This window comes from Macrotis lagotis, chromosome 8, assembly GCF_037893015.1.
Source record: "Macrotis lagotis isolate mMagLag1 chromosome 8, bilby.v1.9.chrom.fasta, whole genome shotgun sequence".
Classification (NCBI taxonomy): Eukaryota; Metazoa; Chordata; class Mammalia; order Peramelemorphia; family Peramelidae; genus Macrotis; species Macrotis lagotis.
The window spans coordinates 132,777,809-132,796,934 of record NC_133665.1 but is presented as its reverse complement, the minus strand read 5'-3'; the positions used below and the strand labels follow the sequence as shown (position 1 = coordinate 132,796,934).

At 39.8% G+C, this 19,126-nt stretch overlaps 1 protein-coding gene across 2 annotated transcripts in view; it reads left to right on the top strand.

Moving 5' to 3' along the window:
* Positions 1–14,764: 14,764 nt before the first annotated feature.
* The window catches only part of CFAP92 (cilia and flagella associated protein 92 (putative)), a 90,412-nt gene continuing 86,050 nt past the window's right edge, over positions 14,765–19,126 (top strand). For both annotated transcript variants that reach the window (XM_074198389.1, XM_074198388.1), the window contains exons 1-2: positions 14,765–14,850; positions 17,201–17,436. In XM_074198389.1, the coding sequence (XP_074054490.1) occupies positions 17,202–17,436 (235 nt within the window). In that variant the 5' untranslated portion in view covers positions 14,765–14,850; position 17,201. The remainder of the gene's footprint in view (positions 14,851–17,200; positions 17,437–19,126) is intronic.

Here is a 19,126-nt window from a genome sequence, read left to right as displayed (position 1 = left end):
TAAACATCCCTGAGCCTCCCATATAAACTCTGAAGCCCTATACATCCCTGAGCCTCCCATATAAACTCTGAAGCCCTAAACATCCCTGAGCCTCCCATATAAACTCTGAAGCCCTATACATCCCTGAGCCTCCCATATAAACTCTGAAGCCCTAAACATCCGTGAGCCTCCCATATAAACTCTGAAGCCCTATACATCCGTGAGCCTAACATATAAACCCTGAAGCCCTAAACACCCGTGAGCCTCCCATATAAACTCTGAAGCCCTAAACACCCGTGAGCCTCCCATATAAACTCTGAAGCCCTAAACACCCGTGAGCCTCCCATATAAACCCTGAAGCCCTAAACATCCCTGAGCCTCCCATATAAACTCTGAAGCCCTAAACACCCGTGAGCCTCCCATATAAACCCTGAAGCCCTAAACATCCCTGAGCCTCCCATATAAACTCTGAAGCCCTAAACATCCGTGAGCCTCCCATATAAACTCTGAAGCCCTAAACACCCGTGAGCCTCCCATATAAACCCTGAAGCCCTAAACATCCCTGAGCCTCCCATATAAACTCTGAAGCCCTAAACACCCGTGAGCCTCCCATATAAACCCTGAAGCCCTAAACATCCCTGAGCCTCCCATATAAACTCTGAAGCCCTAAACATCCGTGAGCCTCCCATATAAACTCTGAAGCCCTAAACACCCGTGAGCCTCCCATATAAACTCTGAAGCCCTAAACATCCCTGAGCCTCCCATATAAACTCTGAAGCCCTATACATCCGTGAGCCTCCCATATAAACTCTGAAGCCCTAAACATCCCTGAGCCTCCCATATAAACTCTGAAGCCCTAAACATCCCTGAGCCTCCCATATAAATCCTGAAGCCCTAAACATCCCTGAGCCTCCCATATAAACTCTGAAGCCCTAAACATCCGTGAGCCTCCCATATAAACTCTGAAGCCCTAAACATCCGTGAGCCTCCCATATAAACTCTGAAGCCCTATACATCCGTGAGCATCCCATATAAACTCTGAAGCCCTAAACATCCCTGAGCCTCCCATATAAACCCTGAAGCCCTATACATCCCTGAGCCTCCCATATAAACCCTGAAGCCCTAAACATCCCTGAGCCTCCCATATAAACCCTGAAGCCCTAAACATCCCTGAGCCTCCCATATAAACTCTGAAGCCCTAAACATCCCTGAGCCTCCCATATAAACTCTGAAGCCCTATACATCCCTGAGCCTCCCATATAAACTCTGAAGCCCTATACATCCGTGAGCCTCCCATATAAACTCTGAAGCCCTAAACATCCCTGAGCCTCCCATATAAACTCTGAAGCCCTATACATCCGTGAGCCTCCCATATAAACTCTGAAGCCCTATACATCCGTGAGCCTCCCATATAAACTCTGAAGCCCTATACATCCGTGAGCCTCCCATATAAACTCTGAAGCCCTAAACATCTGTGAGCCTCCCATATAAACCCTGAAGCCCTATACATCCCTGAGCCTCCCATATAAACTCTGAAGCCCTATACATCCCTGAGCCTCCCATATAAACTCTGAAGCCCTATACATCCCTGAGCCTCCCATATAAACTCTGAAGCCCTAAACATCCGTGAGCCTCCCATATAAACCCTGAAGCCCTAAACATCCGTGAGCTTCCCATATAAACCCTGAAGCCCAATACATCCTTGAGCCTCCCATATAAACTCTGAAGCCCTATATGACTGGGAATCTCATATATAAACTAGGAAGCTCTACGCACTTGTGAGCCTCAGTAACTGAAGCCCTATAGCTGAGGTACTGTGATTCCCTCTTGGATAGAGAGTTTCGAAGGACATGAGTAAGAAGTCCTCTGGCTTAATCTCCTCATTTCTAACAGAATAAGAAACTGAGGCCAAGAGAGTTAAACCGATTGATCTGGGGTCGAGGAGAGGCAAGATTCAAACTTAGAACCTCTGATTCCAAATGCAGAGCTCTGTTGCTTACATCATGGCACTTCTCTATCGTTACCAAAAAGTCTAATTCAGGTTAATTTGGATACCCAGTAAATGATCTGTTGGTGGTAATAAAACTTAGCTTTGTGGAGTGGTGGAAAGGAGGCTCCTGTTTTGTCACATGTTTTAATATTTTTGCTAGTTTGTCCCATATTTTGATAATTTTTGATGTTATTTTTGCTCACCTCTCTGTCCCTTCTGTTCATCTGTCCTCCAGAATGCGTCCCTAAAAAGGGAAAGTCAAAGCAGTGGCTACAGAAGTATTAGTAATGGAGGAAGGGGTGTTGACATTTCCCTTTGGGCAAAAGCAAACTTCATTTTAGTCAGATAGGTCCATTCACAGAAATGAATTGTAGGGAGAATACAAATAAATATCTTTTCTGAAGAAATTTTGAGATTTAGAATTGCAGTTCAGGGTTAGCTTGGACATAGGAAAGCTAGTCAGTCTGACCTTGTTCAAATTATTCTTTGAAATTTTTTTATCTGCATATAAAAACCTCTCAAATCACCTATGAAAGACATTGTGCTAAGTACATTGTGCTGTGAGAGGCAGATGAGTCTTTAGGCAAATTGATTACCCTCTCTATTTCCATGTGTAGAAAATGGGGGGAAAGAGGGAGTGGGGTGTGGTGGTGAGGCTAACAGTCTTGGTGTCTGTCAGTAAGCATTTGTTATTATTAAATTACAGTTTATACTTTCAATGAACAAAAATCTATTTTCTCTCTCTCTAGTCTCCTCCCTCTCCCAGTTTGAGGGGGGGAGAACCCTTTGTAACAAATATATGTAGTCAGACAAAATGCACACATTAATCATATCCAAAAAATCTCATTCAGCATCTTCAGTTCAATTCCCTCTCTCTCAGCAGGTGGATAGCCATATGCTTGTTGTGTCATTGTGTTGAACAGAATTCTTAAGCAACAATTTTCATTAATCTCTCTCTCTCTCTCTCTCTCTCTCTCTCTCTCTCTCTCTCTCTGTGTGTGTGTGTGTGTGTGTGTGTGAGAGAGAGAGAGAGAGAGAGAGAGAGAGAGAGAGAGACAAAGACAGAGAGAGACAGCGACAGAGAGACAGACAGAGAGCCACAGAGAGAGGGAGAAAGACAGAAACAGAGAAAGAGACACAGTGAGTTTTATATATAGAGAGATAGAGAGACAGAGAGCCAGAGAGACAAGAAGGAAAGAGAGAGGGACAGAGAGGAAAGAGACAAAGGAGAGAGAGAAAGATGAGACAGAGAAAAGAGAGGGAGAAGAGAGAAAGAAAGAGCAACATAGAGAGAAAAAAGAGAGGAGAGACAAAGAAAAGAGAGAAAGATAGAGATGGAAAAGGAGAGAGAAAAGTCAAAGGAAAGAGAGAGACAGAGAGAAGAGAAATGAAAGAGGGAGGAAGACACACAAAAAAGATAGAGGAGAGAGGGATAGAGAAAAACATTAGTGATGGAGAGGAAAGAGGAAAAGAGAGAGAGGAGAGAGAAAGAGAGAGAGAGAGAGAGAGAGAGAGAGAGAGAGAGAGAGAGAGAGAGAGAGAGAGAGAGAGAGAGAGAGAGGTTTATAAAGAAAGACCACAGTCCCCTTCCTCAGGGATTTTGCATTCCAATGGAAGAAACAACATGTAAAGAGACAGAAATGTTCAAGCTACAAACAGAGCAGAAGAGATTAAATAATATTAGAGAAGAAGGCTCAGAAAGACTAAATACAGGATTTGTCAGGTCAGTGACCAGGGCAAGAATTCTTTACCTTTGAAAGTCTCAAGTTACTCTCAGTTTCTTTAAGCTATAGATAGTTCTTCCTCTGCAGAGGAAAAACCACAGGAACCATCAGACTCCATCCCACAATTAGGAATAATTCTGATCTAGCCTACTTTACAGAGTCACTTTTGAGAGTCATATAAAAAGTGCTTTGTCACCAAAAACAATATGTAAATGTAAACTTTTTTTTTTGGCCAGGAAATATGAGATCAGATACATGAACACATACGGAAAACTACTAAGCACTTTGCAAATAAGATTTGCAGAAAAAAAGGATAGTAGAATATTATGTAATCCTTTTTATTTTTTGAAAGTAGAAAGAACAAAAAGTGGGGGGGATCCTCTTTTGAACCAGCAATGATTGAATGCAGCAATGGAAAAAATAGTGGAATTGTATATTTATAATATTTTGATAGATGGCAAGAAATTATATAGCCATTTGAGTATTACTTAGCATAATCAATGGGACAGCTAGGTGGGGAAGAGAATGGAGGGTAGGACCTGGAGGCAGGAAGATCTGAAGTCAAATTTGCCCTCAGATAGCCATGTAGCCCTGGGCAAGTCACTTATCCTCTCTCTCATGATTCTAGGAAGCTCTCCTAGGATTGAAGTTGTAAGAGTAAGTGTTAATCTGCATTGATTGAAAATTCTCTATATTTATGAAATTATTAGTACAGTCCTTAGTTTAATCTGTTTCAATTTCACCTAAAGAGCTTGAATTTGTAGTCTGGGAGATTTTGTCTCCCATTTTATATCCCATGTTGAGATGAGGGAGATGGTTGGTGTGTTTCCTCTTCCTAGCACAACTTCTTTGTTCCATAGTGGACTATGAAATATGTTTTTCCATTTCCAAGAAAACTCTTTACCTGTTGGCCAACCTTGTGGTGATGAGTTTGTGTGCACTTATTGAGGTTGGCCCTGGTTAAGATAGTCATCAGTACTTCCCTACTTAAGACCTTTTCAGGTTGATAGAGGAAGGACTTTCAAGATAATAAGCTTCCAGAAGCTACGGTTACTTCTCTTTCATTAGGCATTGGGAGAAGATTTTAGTGAGTGCTCATGGAAATTCTCTGATCAATTTGAATTATTTATAATCAATTTTATTGACCTAATCCCATAGATTTAGAACTGGGAGGGATCTTGGAGAGCATTTAGCTTAAACCTTTCCTTTTACATTCCTGTTGTTATTCACAAGCATGAAAAATTATTATTATTTAATTGTTTTTCTATTGTGTCTGGCTCTTTGTGACCCCATTTGGAGTTTTCTTGGTAAAGATACTGGAATTGTTTGCCATATCCTTCTCCATCTCATTTTACAAATGAGGAAATTGAGGCAAACAGGGTTGTGACTTGTCCAGGGTGACACAGCTATTAAGTGTCTGAAAAATACCTATTGTTTAATCAGAACCCTAACTAAAGCAGTGTGATACCGGTTTTACCCCAAGTCACTGAAGTTTAGAATTCCAGTGGTACTTTTCTGAAAGTATTTCTTTCCCCAAGAAGATTCACACCCTAGGTGAGTTCATTTCTTTGCGGTTCCATTTTTTATATAACTCTGGAGTTTGCTTTCTTTCCCTAGTCACTATGTTTCAGGTTCCCAATACTTCCTTCTCTCCAGTAGTAGTTTTAAAAATTTAAATGTATCTGAAGGTATAGTTTTCTCCTTATATCTTATATACTCCAGATAAACTATCCCCCCTTGTATTCTGCTCCTTTTCCCCTTTCCCTTCCCTCTTCTTGCCCTAGTTAGAGATATGCCTTTAATGTTCAGCTTATGAAAAATGGAGTTTACTTAGTTTAATGATTGAGACAGAAAAATGGACTAAATTGACCTGGCCGAAAAATACATTAAAACCATCTATTGAAGGGCGGCTAGGTGGCGCAGTGGATAAAGCACAGGCCCTGGAGTCAGGAGTACCTGGGTTCAAATCAAACACTTAATAATTACCTAGCTGTGTGGCCTTGGGCAAGCCACTTAACCCTGTTTGCCTAAAACCTAAAAAAAAAAAACAAAAACAAAAAAAACAAACCCAAAATAACCCATCTATTGGTAATAACAGCTGGGAATATTGGGCTATGACTGGGATCCAATAGCTAGGGATTCATGGTGTTTCAGGCCTACTTGGGGGGACTCAGTACACTAATTCCAAAAAGCAACTTTCTGAGACCTATTAATATTTTTTTAATTGATATTTTCCTTTATCTTTCCAATTACATGTTATGAAAGTTTTTCAACATTTAACACATGCATATGTATCTTTTTTGTTTGTTTGTTTTAAGGGGCAATAGGGTTAAGTGACTTGTCCAAGGTCACATAGCTAGGCAATTATTAAGTGTCTGAGCTCAGATTTGAACTCAGGTCCTCCTGACTCCAGGGCCTGTGCTATATGCACTGCACTACCTAGCTGCCCCTATATGTATCTTTTTAAGTTACATCATTTCCCACCTCCCCTCCCCTTAATGGTGAACAGTCAGGTGAATATTTACATGCACAATTGTGTTTAACATGCTTACAGAGAGGTCATTTTTGGTATGAGGAATTAGGACTACGGGAAAAGAAAGAAAACCATGGGATAGGAAAGAAAAACATAAGAGAAATTTTAAAAAAGTGAACATATGTTTTTTTTTTTTTTTTTGGTTTTGCTTTGTTGTGTTGTGTTGTGTTTTGTTTTTTGTCCTCTGGATGAGAATTGCATTGTCCATAACCAGTCTCCTAAGGTTGTCCTAGCTCTCTGAACTGCTGAGAGAAGCTGCATCCATATAGGCTGATCAACTTGCAATGTTGTCATTGATCCATTCATATTTAAAATGTAATTTTTTAACCTCTTCACCCCCCCAGCCCCACCCCCCGAAAGAAATCTACAATTCTATTTCTTAGCTGGAAACAGGATGGCATTGAAGGCAGGCATTAAAATGGAATTCTTCCAGGCCTTTCTGTTTGTGTCAGTGTTACCAAGAGTCTTGGTGAAGAAATTTCAGTTTGATCCACAAGATTGTTGTCTAAGGTTCAAAATAAGTAAGTTCAAAGGTTTGGCTATTTTCTTTTGAATTTGATTGGGGAATGAATGTGTGTGTGTGTGTGTGTGTGTGTGTGTGTGTGCGCGCGCACGTGCGCGCATACGTGTTTGTGTACATGTATTGGTGTATGTATAGCTATGTGCACACATGTGCATGCATCTGCACATACATGTACACACATGTGCATGGGTATCTGTATGTTTTGGGGTGTATTTGTGTGTGTGCATGTCATGGGTATGGATGGGTGTATGTGTGTTTGTGTGTATGCATGTGCTTGGGGTGTGTATGGGTGTGCATGCATGTGCAGGGATGAGCATGCATGTTTGCATGGGTGTGAGTATATACACATACATGGGTATGTCTATGTATTAATGTGTATGTATGTGTGTATGTGTGTTTGTGCATGTGTATCTGTTTATATTTGGGGGTATATATTTGTGCACACATGTATGTGTGTATGTATTTGCATGTGCATGCATGTGTGTACATAGGTATGTGAGCATGTGTGTGTATTGTGAGTGTGTGTATGTGTATGTTTGGGGGTATATTTGTGTGTGCATGTAATGTGTATGGATGGGTGTATGTGTGTGTTTGTGTGTATGTATGTGCTTGGGGGTATATATGGGTGTACATGGGTGTGTAGGGATGTGTATGTATATGTTTGTATGGGTGTGAGTATATACATATATATGGGTATGTCTATGTATGAATATGTGTGTGTGTGTGTGTGTGTGTGTGTGTGTGTGTGTGTGTGTGGAGGGTCCTGGTTAAGAAATGGAAAAATTTCTTTTTTGTGGGGGAGGAGGGGTCAAGTTTTACTGAGTTTTTCGAGAGATCTTATTTTAAAAGTGACAAAATTTTTTGCTTGTTGAAAAAGAGAAGCATTATACAATCCTTACTTGCTTATTTGTTCAACATTTTGTTATTTGGGGGCATTTTTCTCTTTTTTAATGTATGCCTCTAGGAGCAGGGCAGGAGGCTTGCAGAAAGAAGTGAAAAGAAGGCCTCCCTGGGAAGATGACTGAGCCCTAAGGGCCTTTCTATCTTGCATTTTCTGGGTCGATAACCAGAGGAGGCCCAGGCTAGGAAGGGCCAACCTCTATGTGCCTAGAAAGTGCTAGTCACTGCTGGGGTTGAGGGGAGGAATTAATAATCTGGTTGAAAAGACTTTGTCAGCTGTAAAACACTATAGAAATGTAAGCTGATCATATTAGATAGAGAGATAAGATATGAAAAGTAAAACAGTAAAACAAAAGCAAAGCAACAGGATTTGAATGGGATCAATGTCACAAGAGCCAAATAAATGATATAATTCCCTACAGGATACTGGTTCCTGTTACTTTGGCAAGAGATCATTGGGTTGCATAGAGGATAGAGCACTGGACTTGACCCTGAAATCAAATCCAGCCTCAGACATGTTCTGTTGTGTAACTCTGGGCAGGTCACTGTCTTGCCTGTTTTTCATCTTTAAAAAGAGCTGGAGAAGGAAATGGCAAACCACTGCCAAAAGAATCCCAGATGGCATCAGAAATGTCATACAAGACCAAAGAGTAATTGAGGTAGAGAAAGATCTCATCAGCTGATGATTCTGCTGATTTCCAAATCTCACCTCTCCAATTGTCATTTCTTTTTTTTTTTTTTGACAAAAAAGGGGTTAAGGGGTTTTTGACAAAAGTGGGGTTAAGTGACTTGCACAAGATCAGACAGCTAAGGAAGCATTAAATCTCTGAGGTCAGTTTTGAACTCAGATCCTTCTGACTCCAAGCCAGGTTTGCTATCCAGATACCACCTCGCTGCTCCACCCAACTGTCTTTCAGATATCTCAACTGGATATTCAGCAGACATCTTAAACTAAACATGTCCAAAACAGAACTCATCTTCCCCTAAACTCCTTCCCTAGAGTTGTAGAGGTCAACCTGAGGCTCACCACCTGGGAGTCAGTCTGGATGCCTCACTATCTCTGCCCCCCTCCCCTTTGCACCATGTTGTGAATGTGCCCCCTCCTTATCTGACACTGCCCCCACCCTGGTGCAGGTTTTCATTAACCCATACCTGAATTATTGCAATAACCACTGGTGGATCAGCAGTCTCTTCCCACTTCACCCCATCCACTGTTCAGTCACTAAAGTGATTTTCCTAAAACAAAGGTCTAGGATGGAAATTCTCTCTAATGTACTAATAAAGACTGACTATAACACATGTTATCTTTAACATCTATAGCATATATGTGTATATAAAATCTTAGAGGGTAAGCATTTTTCCCATGGTCCTACAGTGCTAGCATGTGTCAATGGCAGAGACTCCAATCCAGGTCTTTCCTGACTCTTAGGTCAGCCATGCCTAGCATTTGCCATTCTAGACTGTCACTCTAGGATTCCTGACTTCATTTAACTGATCAAATGTATTTATCTAAAAATAAGTAAGAGGAAAATCATTCTCCCCAAATCAGTTATCTTGCTGAGGAACAATAAATTAATTGTAAGTTAATTACAGCTAGGCTATGATAAGTAGCACAATTTAGTAGAAAATTGCATATAGATGTGGTGGGGAATGAATTCATGAAAGTAAAGGCATCTAAATAAAGAGTTTAAACTATGTATCAAACTAAGATTTGAATCCCTATATAAATACTAAAGGGAAATAGCTCCAACCCTCAAGTAGCACTTGTTTTCTCGCAAGGAGAGACAACCCAGATTGGTCAGGAGAAGTTGTTTTTATTTGGGAAGTCAAAGGGGTAATGAAGGGAGATCTCCGGAGTGGGACTGGCATACCTAAGTTGGACACATGTCAAGGTCCAGTGGTCAGGAGCATTCAACAACAGCAGACTTTTGGGAAGAAACTGGTTGGAGGTATAATGGCTAGAACCAGCTAGGTATATGTCATACACTTACCTGTCAGGACAATGAAAGGGTCTCAAGGAGGTCCAGAACTGAGAAGATTAATTAAGGGAGATCTGGATTCAAGTTTAGTCTATGATAAATATGAACTCTGTCACCTCATGCAAGTCATTTGTGTCGACTGTACAAGACTATAAATAGTGGGACAAGTGTAGATACATGTCAATACATTTGTAGGAGTTTAGGGAAATTCCTAAATCGTTAAAATCAAAACAGATTCAATAGAAAATCAAAACAGAAGGAAAAAAAGGCTTGGTCTTAGTGTGTGTGTGTGTGTGTGTGGGTGGGGATTGAGGGAGAGTGGAAAGCTCCATAATGGATAATTAAGGATGTTATACAACTGAAAGGTTAATTCCTATTTGACTTTTGTGTATATACTCTAAAAAAAATTAGCTTCTAACTATCTAAGAGAACAGAATTCAAGAGGAGAAAAATATAGAGCCTCTGGGAAGATGTTATTATAATTTTACTGTTTTGTTAGGTATTTTAAATAAGAAAAGCCAAAATCTCCAGCTGTATGTAAGTAATTGATTTAAAGTCTGTGATAGGCCCTTTATAAATATGTTGGCATAAATAGCCTTTGAAATCGATAAATTTGAGATGACAGTCATGCACTCTTTCAAATCAGGGGCATTAAAACAGTGCTGGTTCTTTGTTGAAACCTCCCTCACCCATCTGCTATTCTATTTAGAAAGAATGGAATAGAAGAGGCATGATAAATCTGTTACTTTTCACTGACTAAGATGGGAGGAAAAAGAATGGGTCAAAAAGATGTCAACACAATTTACTAACATCTGCACCCCTGAAAGTCAAGAATGCTTATTGTAATGTGAATATTCTACTTGCTTTTATTTTTTTTCTTAAATTTTAATTGCTTGACATTTGGAACTGAGGTTTTAAATAATGTAAAACAGGTTTTGTTTAATATTATTTATTATAATAAATTTCAAATGGATAAATGATCTAAATATAAAGTTCATGTCATAAGAAAATTATAAGAGAATGGAAGGCAATATCTTTCATAGCATTGGTTAGGGGAAAATTCATGATGAGGAAAGGGAAAGAGGTAGTTATGAAAGACAAAACAGATCATTTAGATTACATAAAATGGAAAAAAACACACAAAATCAATGCAGTGAGAAAAGAAGTAATGATGGATTAGACTGTATCAACTACCTCTGATAAAAATCTAATATTCAAAATCTACAGAGAATTGATGCAAATCTGAAAGACTTTCAAAAATAAATGGTCAAGGGCAATGAACATCTTTCAAAATGACAAAAGCAAATTTCCTATTACCATGTTGAAGATGCTCCAGATCACTGATAAGAGAAACACAAATTAAAACAACACTTTTTACTTGTCAAACCAACAAAGAGGATTTATTTACTTATGTTTTGAGGAGGGAACCATATCTGAGATTTCACTGATATTTGTAGCTCCTGGTTAACTCTCTCTCTCTCTCTCTCTCTCTCTCTCTCTCTCTCTCTCTCTCTCCATTTCAAATCAGCATCTACTCTGCACTTTATGGTTTTCAAGAGGCTTTTGGGGCATTGAGAGATCGAGTGATCTGGCCAGGACTGAGCAACAACATCAGAAGTCTTCAACCCAGGTCTTCTTAATCCCAATAGAATTCCAGACCTGGAGTCAAAGGACTGAGTTCAAATCCAGTGTAGACACTTACTAGGTATGTGACCCTAAGCAAGTCTCTTAATTATGTTTACCCCAGTTTTCTCATCTGAAAAATGAGTTAGGGAAGACAGTGGCAAACCATTCCAGTAGCTTTGCCAAAAAAAAACCCAACCCAAATGGGATCACAGAGTCAGACACGACTAAACAACAACTCTTATCTTTTGACCCACCCAGCTCAGTACTGGTTTTTAACCCAAGGAGGTATATAAAAAAAGGTTCCATATGCAGCAAATTAGTTATACACAGGCATTATGGTGTAGTGAAAAGAATACTCAATTTGGAGCCAACCAACCTGAATCTCAACCACAATTTTTTGATTCTGTGACCTTGCCCCATCACTTGCCTCTTTTCCTATCTGTAAAATAGTTGGAATTGGGATAACTGGTCTTTGAGATCTTTTTCAATACTAGATCAATGATCTGAAAATCAGAAAATTATATATGCTAGGGATAACTCCCACCTTGATGCCTCAGTTTGATCCCCCCAAGATACTGATGTCCTCTGGGGATATCATGAGATTAACAACTTGCTCTTACGATGGGGTTCCTCTGCTCGGTCTGTTCATTCCAAAATGTTACTTTCAAGATTGAGGTTGATCTTTCTACTATTATCTGCCAAGCGATTCTGCTGGGCAGAATCTGTTGGTCTTGTGGAACTATGAGAGCTCTTCTTCCAAATAGTGATAAGGGGATAGGTTATCTATTCATTGTTTTACTTCATGGTCTCCAGAACTAATTTTAGCTCTTTTTTTTTGTGTGTGTATATATCCTAGCCAACCATAACCAGCCAGCTGAAGTCTTTTTTTTTTTTTTTTTGGTCTTTACCTAGATCTCTCTCCATGCCCAAGAAATAGTATTTATACTATCATTAAAAGTAGCTCAATTACAAGTTTTGTAAGGATAGCCAATATATCTTTATCTATAGCTTTATTCCCTCCCCCCCCCCCCCCCCCACTAACCTCCTTAAGAGGCAGCATAGTGGTCAGGAAATTGGGCTCAAGGTTTGCTTCTGTTGAATGTAGGCTGTGTGACCTTGGCCAGTCATTTAACATCTCAGAAACCCCCAGGGCACCCGTAACACTCCAACTTGCAAAGCATATGCAAAAGTAGAGGGATTTCTCTCACTAGGGACCTCCTGAAAGGGGGGGGGGATCCCTAGATTGCTTTGTTCATAGTCAATGTTCAAGCAATACTATCTGAATGAATGATTGTTTATGAGGCTGCCTTACAGATTTATTGTGTGGAAAATGCTTTGTACACAAAACACCCTAGAAAAATGAGGATGTATTTCTTCTCTGGGTTTAGGAACCTGCTGTTAATTATGTCTTACTAGTGGACAGCTTGTTAAAGGCAAGAGCTCAGTACTCTATCAACTTTTATCTTTGCTATTGGGAACTCCTTGTTTTATTATGCCAAAATTTGATTTATTTGTCCTTTTGCAGGGGGCAGGAAGGATAGAGAGGGGTTGGAGTCACAAGGAAACTGTAACTTCCATTTTTTTGCTTAACTTCCCCACTCCCTGTTTTCTCAGTATGTTTAAAGTTTTTATTATCTCAGGTCAATATGATCTTTGATTTTTCAATTTTTTCCCCTTTCTTTCAAACATTTGCAGTTAACAAGACACTTAAGTTGGTCTGAACCCTAAGACCTACTCCCCCAGGTCCCATCCCACTTGTCACCAGCAGAGCAGTGACTAGGGAATGAAGTGGGGGGGGGGTCAGTTAAGTCTTTAGAGTTTCTTTAATTTTTTTTTTTAGTTTTTTTTTTGCAAGGCAGTGGGGTTAAGTGACTTGCCCAAGGCCATACAGCTAGGTGAGTATCTGAGGTCAGATTTGAACTTAGGTACTACTGACTCCAGGGCCAGTGCTCTATCCACTGAGCCAACTAGCCGTCCCAGTCTTTAGTTTCGAATGCCTTTCACTAAAAAACAAAAAATTTAGGGTCTTTGACCAATAAACTTCACAGTCACAACCAAAGCAAATAGGTCACACAATATAGTATTGGAACTGGAGGTAACAAGACCCAAGTTTAAATTCTGTTTCAGATATTTCCTAGCTTGTGTGATCCCGGGACAAGTCACTTAATTTCTGTCTGCCTCAGTTTCCTTATCTGTTAAATGGGGACAGCATCACTTACCTCTCATGGGTGTTGTGAGGCTAAAACAAGATAATATTTATAGAGTTCTTTGCAAACAAAATTCTATTTAATGGTAGCTATCAACAATAATAGAAATTATTGCTATTATAATTATTACAGTTGAGACTGGTTTAGAGGAAAGAATTTTGAATTTCTAGGCATTTTTCATACCTAACTTGCATGGGATCATAATTTTCTTACTCTGAAACAGAAATTGTATCTACAATGACTACCTTATAGCACTACTGAAAGAAAAGTACTTCATAATGGTAAATTTTTTTTTTCAGGGTGGGGATTGCTTTTAAATTTCATCTGTTTCCTTACTGTACTTCCATAACTTTCAACCTGTACTTACTATAAGATCTTGCACAAAGTATTTTTGAATAAAGTTTTTAAAAACCTGATTTATTTTAATGACCCTGGGCAAGTCACTAAACACAACTGTTTGCCTCAGTTTTCTCATCTGTAAAATGAACTGGAGAAGGAAATGGGAAAAAAAAGTATTTTTGCCAAGAAAATCCCAAGTGGGGTCACAAAGGTGGGATCTGACCAAAACGAGTGAAAATAACAGATTTTGAAATGAGCAAAGGGAACTCCCCCCCCCCCCCCCCCCCCGATTTCTGCAGAACAACAAGGGCATTTGATCTGGAGTTCAGAATTCCTAGTTAAAGCACTTAGGGTTCTGCTTTTTCCCAATTGTGAGACCTTAGCCAAATCATTCTTTCTTCCCGAGGTTTCAGTTTCCTCATCTGTAAAATGAAAGAATCTAAGACTAGCTGATGATAGGTAGGGATCATAGATTTAGAAATGGAAGGGACCTTAGAAATCATCATATCTGACCCCTTATTCATTTATTTTTTTTTAGGTTTTTGCAAGGCAAATGGGGTTAAGTGGCTTGCCCAAGGCCACCCAGCTAGGTAATTATTAAGTGTCTGACTTCTCATTTGAACTCAGGTACTCCTGACTCCAGGGCCAGTGCTTTTTCCACTGTGCCACCTAGCTACCCCTACCCCTTAATTTAAAAAAAAATGAGGAACTAGGTCCAGGGAGGTTGTCATTGCCCAACTGAGTCAGGTAGTAAGAGGTCACCTGGATCCTAAACCCTGCCCCCATGCTTATGACTTCCCACGGAATGAAGAATTTAGGCCCACTGGACTTTTCCTTGGGAAGTTTGGTCCCCTTCTTCTAAGCCCTGCTCTGGGCCCGCCTTCCTGCAGAGAGCTCCAGTAAACGCCTGGGACACAAGTCCTCTGTCGCCTAGCAACCGCATAACACAGAGCGTCCTCGTCCAGGTTCCTTTGCAGCTCATCCTGGGGGCGTCCTGTGGCCCCGCCGGCAGATCCATCCACTGCCCCCACGGGGGTCCCTGCGACAGGAGTAAGTAGACAGAATGGAAAGAGAGATAGGAGGGAGAAGAGGGGGTACCTGGGCTCGAGGGGCGGGGCGCAGTGGACTCCCTCATTTACCCACCCCGATCACGTAGGTTTCTTCAGGCTCCAGCTTGTGACCCCTGGGCATGAGGAAGGGCTTGGCCGGGGAGCCCCAGGGGAGCACGCTCTTTGGATGAGGGCTAAAGGATGAAGGATGAAAGATGAAGGATGGAGGATAAAAGTTCCCACCCCACCTATGGAGGGATTTTTACACGTGAGTGACCCCCCTTGCTGATTTGAAATGCGATGGCCCGCCCTTCACATGTCCAGGGATATCAGGCGTGTCTAATGTTCTTTTTTGGGTAGTGTGCCAGAGAATTTGAGCCCACTTTGTCTTTCATCGAAGTACAGAATATCAGAATTAGAAGGAACTTCAGGGGTCATCCTCTACTATCTTCTCCCTCCCCCCATGGGCAAACTTAAGCCCAATTAGTTGATCATCAAGCATTTACAATTTGGCTAGACAGTGTGCTAAAAACAACAAATATCTTGTTCTCTGTCCTCAAGGAGTTCACTTTGGAATGGGTCACAAGGGAAATCCCAGAGAGGAAGTATGAAGGAACACCTTGGCTTGGCAGATTGGGAGCCTAGACTTGGGCAAGGGTCCTTATGTCTTTGGGCCTCATCTGAAGAGATTGGACTAGATAAGGACATCCAGTCCTAAACAGATGATGCTACTGTTCAGATTAACTCCCAAATAGTATGAGTGGGGTAAACAAAGCCCAGAGAGGACAGCAGTTGGATTTAATGGATTTAGGGTCCCAGAGAGCTCTGGGTCCTTCTTGGGTAAGTCCCTAAATTCTGCAGGGCTTGTTTTCTTATCTATAAAATGAAGGTGTTGGACTTCACCTTTCTAATCCAAATTTATCATTTTGTGACTTGAATTCAGAAAACTTGGTTTTAAACCTTGACTCCGATGTTAAGTTGCAATGGGACCATGGTCAAGCCCTGCTGATTTTCTGGACCTTTATATTTTAATTGTAAATGATAATAAATTTCAGTGCTATATCATAGGACTTTGGGGAAGAAAGCTCTTTTGTAAGGTTTAAAGCATTATGTAAATATGGGTTGTTGTTACATTATGATAGAACTTTTCCAAAGTCATCCTGGAAATCATCCTAACCCCAAAACTTTGATTTTCCAAACTTTGATCTGATTTCATATTTTCTTTTTTTGTTTTTGTTTTTTTAGGTTTTTTTTGCAAGGCAAATGGGGTTAAGTGGCTTGCCCAAGGCCACACAGCTAGGTAATTATTAAGTGTCTGAGGCCGGATTTGAACTCAGGTATTCCTGACTCCAAGGCCGGTGCTTTATCTACTAAGCCACCTAGCTGCCCCCTGGATATAATTGTTATCTTCTTAATGAAAATTATTCCGATTTTCCCCTTCCCTCCTAATTGTTGCTAATGCCCTTCCCCTCTGAAAAGAAATTATTCTCCCTATATTTTGCATTTGTTTTCCACATTGACAAATCTACTTTGTAACCCTGGGAAAGTCACCTGCCTTATAATTGTTCCATTCACATCCAACATATGGATCTGCCTTGGTTCCCAGAGCTCCTTAATTAAGCCCATGAACTCACAGATCTGGTGAAATTTTTAAAGAAGTTTTAATTTATCTGTCAACTTACTGTGTTCCTCTCAAAAGAATGTAAGCTCCTTGAAGGTAGGAGCTGTTTGAATTTTGTCTTTTGTTACCCTGGCATTTGGAACAGTGTGTGACACTGGTGCTTAATAAATGCTTTTTGAAGGAATCCTGAATGAACAGGACTATTAACAGAAATCTCAAGAATGGAGTGGTGCTAATACCCTGCAGTAGAGAAGAAAGGCTATTTGGGTATTAATCATAAGAGCTAATAGTTATAGAGTTTTGCAAGATTTGCAAAGCATTTTAGATGTGCTATCTCATAATAATAATAGCATCTTCCTCTCAAGGTTGCTATGAGGGAAAAAAAACAAGATAATTACTTTACAAAGTGCTCTATAAATGTTACTAATCATCCTTATTCACATTTTCATTATCATTGTTATTTCCTCACATAAAGCCTGGAAAGTAGGTCCTAGGATTCTCCCTATGTGACAGATGCAGAAGCTGAGACGGAGAGATCTAAATGACTTGCCCAGTTTCACACGGCTAATTGTTTGTAGCCAGACTATCATCCAGAGTTCAAATCCTACACCACTTAGCTGCCATTTTGACTTGAGTTGGGTTCAGTTAATACCTTAGAGTCTTAAATGTCCTTAGCTTTCCCTTGGAATCAGTTTTTGTATTTCTCCTTCTCATTTGGAATTCTCTGCAGGATGGAGACGGAGAACTTCGACTGGGACTTTGAAAACAAGTTCGAGCATGCTAAAGAACAGTCCTCTTCTGTGTCGCTCTATGATGACAATGAGACAAATGAGAATGTGTTCCAGCCCGTGCAACAGAGCCCCTTGGGAAGCTACTCCATCATTTCAGATTTCAGTGCAAAATCTGATATTCCCCATGTAGTCCCTTGTACGTTCACTGTCTGCTTGGCTCTGCCAAATCTTTTTGGTAGGTACTAGAGAACATACATTGTTTTAAGGAATGAGCAAATGAATTTCTTTCCTAAATTTCAAAATATATACTTATATTTTTCACCTCTTTTCTCTACTCCCCCTTCTTTCCATCACTCCCCCTTTCTCCCTAGAATGTGATAATGAGCAAATACTGGTGAATGCAGGAACCAAACTGCTCAAAGAATTAGGATTCTAGATGTCTAATAAATAAATAAATTAAATTAATTAATAAAATAATAAATTATAAATAAATTATAAATAAATAAATAAATTATAAATAAAATTAATAAAATAAATTAAATAAATGAAACTTCCTGCCTGTTTTCAAGTTTTCATACAGGAAGGACTAAGCCAAAGACCCTATTCTGAGATGAAATTTAATTGTGCTCATGAAATTTAACCACATTTTCCACTGACTGATGTTTGTTTACCCATAGTTTTAATAAACAGTAACACAAATAATTAGCTTTGACAAAAGGAAAATAAACAGGACTATAACAAGAAGGTGGAGAATTTTCACAGAAGAGAAAGTATTTGAATTAGGCTTTAAAAGATGGCTTGGGAAGCAGCTAGGAAGTGAAGCAGATTGAACATGGGCCTGGGAATGAAGAGGACCTGAGTTCAAATCCAGCCTCAGAGCTTGGGCAAATCACTCAATTATTTTTGCCTTGTCAAAAAAAAAATGGAGAGAAATTCAGCATAAAAAGAGAAGGGAGTAGGGGCAGCTAGGTGGCGCAGTGGATAAAGCACCGGCCCTGGAGTCAGGAGTGCCTGGGTTCAAATCCGGTCTCAGACACTTAATAATTACCTAGCTGTGTGGCCTTGGGCAAGCCACTTAACCCCATCTGCCTTGCAAAAAAAAAAAAAAAGAGAGAGAAGGGAGGGCCCTTTGTGGAAAGGTGGGAGACTATTGGAAATATTTGGGTGGTGCAGTGTTGCAGAGTAGTCTGGTTTGAATGGAGTGTAGTGTGAACAGAGGCAAATACTAAGAGATAAATCTGGAAAGACAGGGTGATGTTAGAAGATGCAGAGCTTTGAATCCCAAGCAAAAAAAGCCTTGAACTTTAACCCAGGAGACAGGAGGGAGTCCCTGATGATATTTTAGTAGAGGAATGACATGACCAAACATGTTTTTACAGGAATAAATTTCTTCCCTATATTTGTCACCATTATTAGAAATATTTATTAAGAGATCACCTGAACATGGCATGATACACTGTACTTTTTGAAATAAATTCGACAAAATTCCTGCCTCTGGGAGTTTACGTAAGTAGAGTTATTAAAGAATTGTAGGTAAAAGGAGAAATATTGAATGAATATATAGATCAATCAAAATATTTACATTTAAGTACAGGCCCAGCTAATGACTCTGTCTTTTGGTCCAGGATCCTCCTAGATGAATGTGGAGAAGCTCATCTCTAGTACTGGCCACAAAAAGGTGAATTCTTTTGGCCACAATAGCTCATTAAACCTCAGGGGTATAGAGGTGTTGCAATTTGTATCACACAGATGAAATCACAGATTATTAAAGTATTTGTATTATTTATATTATAGGCAAACAAAGGAATAAATTTATATAGTGCTGTAAGTGAAAAGGGGATCATAGGAATTTCCTATTTTGACAGAATTCTAAAAATCACCATTACTACCAGTTAGGAATATCTTTATCAGAAGCATGGTTTTTA